General features: G+C 54.0%; 1 protein-coding gene across 1 annotated transcript; it reads left to right on the plus strand.

The window, feature by feature from the left end:
- The first annotated feature begins 1325 nt into the window (after window positions 1-1325).
- On the plus strand, window positions 1326-4221 carry BTG1 (BTG anti-proliferation factor 1). The gene is made up of 2 exons (XM_058023117.1): window positions 1326-1731; window positions 2941-4221. The coding sequence occupies exons 1-2, from the start codon at window positions 1584-1586 to the stop codon at window positions 3303-3305; spliced, it is 513 nt and encodes a 170-aa protein (XP_057879100.1). The 5' UTR covers window positions 1326-1583; the 3' UTR covers window positions 3306-4221.
- Window positions 4222-4727: the final 506 nt, after the last annotated feature.

Consider the following 4727-nt stretch of genomic DNA (forward strand, 5'->3'; position numbering starts at 1 on the left):
AAAGGAATCGTATGTTGTGTGTGCCTTTGTTGGGCTAATTTTTGATCGCTGACTGTAAGAACTGTACATGCAAATGTCAGGCATCAGGCTGTATCTCACTTGAAGCTTTGCAAGGGGGCAGGGCACAAACCCTTGGGAAGGAATAAGACTTCCTATCAAAGAAGCTTGACTTTTGTGTTTTTTAACAAAACCAAAACAAACGAACCAAACAGAAATCTTCTGCCGTTTTTTTCTCTCCCCTTTTTTTTTAGCAAAAAGGGAGACAGAGCACTGGAAGGCCTGAGACAGACGCTCTTCTTGGCAGTCACTGGCTGATACATCACTCACCGCAAAGGTTTTGTGACGGGACACCCGGGACAGCGCGATGGGGAAGGCGCGGGGCGCACGGGGAGCGTGCAGGGCCAGACGCTGGGTTTGTCATGTCCGCAGAGAGCCAGAGCCGAGGCCCGGCTGCCGGCCTGTGCGAGGCTTCGCTGTGCTCCGGCACACGGGCCCGGGGCCGCCGGCTGCCCGGCCAAGGCTTCGCCCTGCGCGGAGGCCCCCGGCCGGAGACCCCAGTGGGGACGCGGTCCGAAGGGCACGGCTCACAAACGTGAGGGAGCGCCGCGCTCGGCTCCCGGGCCGCCGGGCACTGCCTGGTGCCACCGGCGCATCCCCGCGCTCCGGGAAAAGGCGAGGACGCGCAGACACGTCGGGAAAGGGCGAGGATGCGCAGACACGTCGGGAAAGGGCGAGGACGCACAGACACGTCGGGAAAGGGCGAGGACGCGCAGACACGTCGCCTCCCCGGCCGCCTGCGCGCACAGACGCTCACGGGGCGCTGTGGGAGCGCCCCCGCCGCAGCCGTGCTGCGGCCGCCCTTGCGCGGGGAGGCGCCGCTCGGGCCGCCCCCGCCGCTGACGTGGCTCCGCGCTCCCCGGAGACAGCGCGCGGCCGCGCTCGCGCGGGTTCCCGCCGCGCGCCGCGCCCTGCCCGCGCCGAGGCGCACGGAGCCCCGCGCGGGGACGCCCCGCACTGGCGCGCGCCCCGCCCCCCGCGCACACGGCCCCCCCGCGCACACGGCCCCCCCGCGCACACGGCCCCCCCGCGCAGCGCAGGCGCGCGCCCCGGCACGCGGAGGCCCTCGCGCGGGCACGCGAACCCTGGCGCCGACCCCCGCGCGCGCCCCCGGCTCTATTTGTTTACAGCCGATTACGTCATCCGCCCAAGCAAGCCCCGCCCCGCTGCCTGTCGTCACGATGGTGCGATCGCCGGATTGGCGGCGGCGCGGCCCCGGCGCCGTGACGCCACTTCCGGTCGGTAGCGGCTATAACAAGCGGCGGACGGCGGGTAGCTCCCTTCGCCCCTCGCCGCAGGAAATGCGGGGAGCGCTGCCGCGGCCGCCGCTGCTGCCGCCGCCCCCCTGCCGTAGGAAGAGGAGGCGGAGGCTGCCGCCCCCGGGATGTGATCTGGGTTCTGCCGCCTGCTCCGCGCCCAGTTAGAGCCGTGCTGCCCCCGTCCCGTCCCGCGCCGCTCGCCCCGCGCCCCGTCCCGCCCCAGCGCCGGCCGCCCCGGAGACCTGGCTGCCGCCCGCCGCCGCCTCCATGCATCCCGCCCTGTACACCCGGGCCAGCATGATACGTGAGATCGCCGCGGCCGTGGGCTTCATCTCCAAGTTCCTGCGGACCAAGGGGCTGATGAACGAGCGGCAGCTGCAGACCTTCAGCCAGTGCCTGCAGGAGCTGCTGGCAGGTGAGGGCGGCGAGGGCGCGGCGGGAGCCGCTCTCCCCCGTCCGCCGCGGGCCGCCCGCCCGGGCACGGCTGCCGGCGGTGCGGGCGGCACCGCGCTCCGCGGGCGCCCGGAGAGGGGGAAAGGAAAGGAAAGGAAAGGAAAGGAAAGGAAAGGAAAGGAAAGGAAAGGAAAGGAAAGGAAAGGTCGGCTCCTCCGAGGGACTGGAGCCCCCGGCGGGGCTACCGGGGCTCCGCGGCCGTGGCTCGCCCCTTGCGGGCACCCTCCGTGCCGAGCCGGCCCCGGCGGGTGCGGGAGGCAGGAGCGGGGTGTAAACAAAGGGGGCTCGGGCGTCGCGCAGGCAGCTCCCCCCTCCCGTCCGTAGACAAAGCTTTCGAGCAGCCCGCACTTGAGCTCCGCGCCGAGGGCTCAAACCGCCCCGCTTCCAGAAAGAAAAACGTTCCGAAACTGGGGTTCTTTGTCAAGTAAAATTCATCGGTAACGATGAGTCTCGGTTCCCCTTTCTTCTGGAAGCGTCTTAGCTGCCCACAGCCCCGGCTAGGAGCGAATACCGTGGGTTCTTTCGCTGCCCAGTGGGTTTTGTAATCCTAAGCCCCAGTAGGCTCGGTAGTGGCTACGAGTACCCTCAGATCGATAGGGTTTTGGGTGGGATAAAACTCCTGAGGTAAGTGAAGTCCTTGGTTTCTCGCCATGGAAAATAGGTTGGGAAGAGCAGTGGTGAAATACAGCTTGAGTCAGTCGGTAAACGCTGCCCAGCTTCCTCCCTAGTTATTTTTGGGTGTTCTTAGAATGTGACGAGCTAAGCTTGGGTGTGATCTCAATAGGATGTTGGAAAGGGTCTTTTTTTCCTATCTGGTTTATGGTGCTTTGAAGCTCTTGAGTTTTTCTGTTATGTATGTAATAATTTCTGTATTTTTGTGTTTGTTTTTCTGAATGCCAGGAAGTGGCTTTTCACTCCTTTCTGGCGGTGGATGTTGTTCTCTATACAGTAGCACAAAACAGTAACTTTGTACGAGTGCTTCCCAAGGGACGTTGCACTTGCGTAAATCATCATCAGAAATAAAACCTATAATGATTTTTCAAGTCATTTTATGCTAAAATAATAAGCTTGTTAAGATCTTGAGGTACGAAATTTGCAAGAGACCAGCAATTGCTGCGTGTATCTTTCAGCGAGGAATTAAGGAGGATAACGTTTGTTTTTTATTTTATAGAACATTATAAACACCACTGGTTCCCAGAAAAGCCATGCAAGGGATCAGGTTACCGATGTATCCGGATCAACCATAAAATGGATCCTCTCATTGGACAGGCAGCACAGCGGATTGGATTGAGCAGTCAGGAACTGTTTCAGCTTCTTCCGAGCGAACTCACTCTCTGGGTTGACCCGTACGAAGTGTCCTATCGCATTGGAGAGGATGGCTCCATCTGTGTGCTGTACGAAGCTGCACCAGCAGGAGGTAGCCAAAGTAACACCAACATGCAAATGGTAGACAGCAGAATAAGCTGTAAGGAGGAACTTCTCTTGGGCAGAACTAGCCCTTCCAAAAGCTACAATATGATGACTGTATCAGGTTAAGATATAGTCTGTGGATGGATCACCTTAAAATGGATGGATAAATTTGGTTTTTACTTTGGGTGGGCACCTCTGGGGATGGATTATGGAATTTAAACCATGTCACAGCTGTGAAGATCTGGCACACGTTAGAGTGGTATACTTAAAGTGACAGTGCCATAGTTTGGACAGTACCTTTCAGTGATTTAATAGCCTGTGAGTCAAAATGATTGCAGCTTGCTAGGGAGTAAGAAGATCTAGGAAGTGTCAGTTTCTCCAAGACACCTGACTTAATTTCTACACCAATTTTCAACCCCAATCTGTATTTATAAAGTGATTCTCTGCAGTAAGTCTTGCAGAGTAAATTTGCACTATTACATTTATTAATTGTTAGCATTTTTGGCAGCTCAGTAACAAGACTTATGAACACCATCGTACTGGAAATTTTAATTTTCAGACTTTTACCTAGCACTTACAAATATGTATAAATGTACATAAGATAAAAATAGTAAGAATGACCTGGGGAAATGGTCAGATCTTTACATTGGCCTCAAAAGTAGCAAGTGATCAGAATCTGCCATGGCAACAGGCTTTAAAAAGACCATATAAAGACACTGTCTGAACTGTGGTGTTAGCACCAGCCAGCTATCTGTACATTTGCTAGCTTGTAGTTTTCTAAGACTGAGTAAACTTCTTATTTTTAGAAAGTGGAGGTCTGGTTTGTAATTTCCTTGTTCTTAATTGGGTAAAAGTCTTTTCCACAAACCACCATCTATTTTGTGAACTTTGTTAGTCATCTTTTATTTGGTAAATTATGAACTGGTGTAAATTTGTACAGTTCATGTATATTGATTGTGGCAAAGTTGTACAGATTTCTATATTTTGGATGAGAAATTTTTCTTCTCTCTATAATAAATTGTTTCCTATCTTGGCATTTTAATTAATCTCTTGTCGTGATTACATAGGATCAGTTAAATTATTTTTGTCTCACAGTAGAAATAAAATAGGTACTACAAAGGCCTAAGAACATCAGTGGCACCCTGATGCTAGGGAACACTTGGTACAGACCTGGATTAATGAAGACCTCACATATAAATGGTTGGGAAGTTGAGGGGAACATGATGTATGTCACTTTAAACCTTGTAAAAGCAGTCAATGTGGAAATAACTCCAGGGCCAATAATTCCAGGATATGAGGAAAAGGTACAGAAATAACATCCACCAAAGATGACTTGAATAAATCCAGAGGATTAAAGTTTACTTGGCTTCCTGATGAAGGATAATAGCAAACCTAAATGTCCATTGTGACCTACTTGCTCACGAGTTCACAGTTCTTACCTGATGGATTCCCTGCACAATAAGAGTTGGGACAAGTGTCCCTTAGCCTTAAGAGCAGATTCCTGCCTTTTGCTTTCTTCAGATGCAAGACTTTCACTTTAGAAATCAT

Source organism: Melospiza georgiana, chromosome 4 (genome assembly GCF_028018845.1).
Source record: "Melospiza georgiana isolate bMelGeo1 chromosome 4, bMelGeo1.pri, whole genome shotgun sequence".
NCBI lineage: Eukaryota > Metazoa > Chordata > Aves > Passeriformes > Passerellidae > Melospiza > Melospiza georgiana.

Excerpts from the sequence above, each read along its gene's own strand:
- BTG1 (XM_058023117.1), top strand. The coding sequence starts at position 1,584 with ATGCATCCCGCCCTGTACACCCGGGCCAGCATGATACGTGAGATCGCC. Across the intron at positions 1,732-2,940 it reads CCTGCAGGAGCTGCTGGCAG|AACATTATAAACACCACTGG; the intron begins GTGAGGGCGGCG and ends TTTATTTTATAG.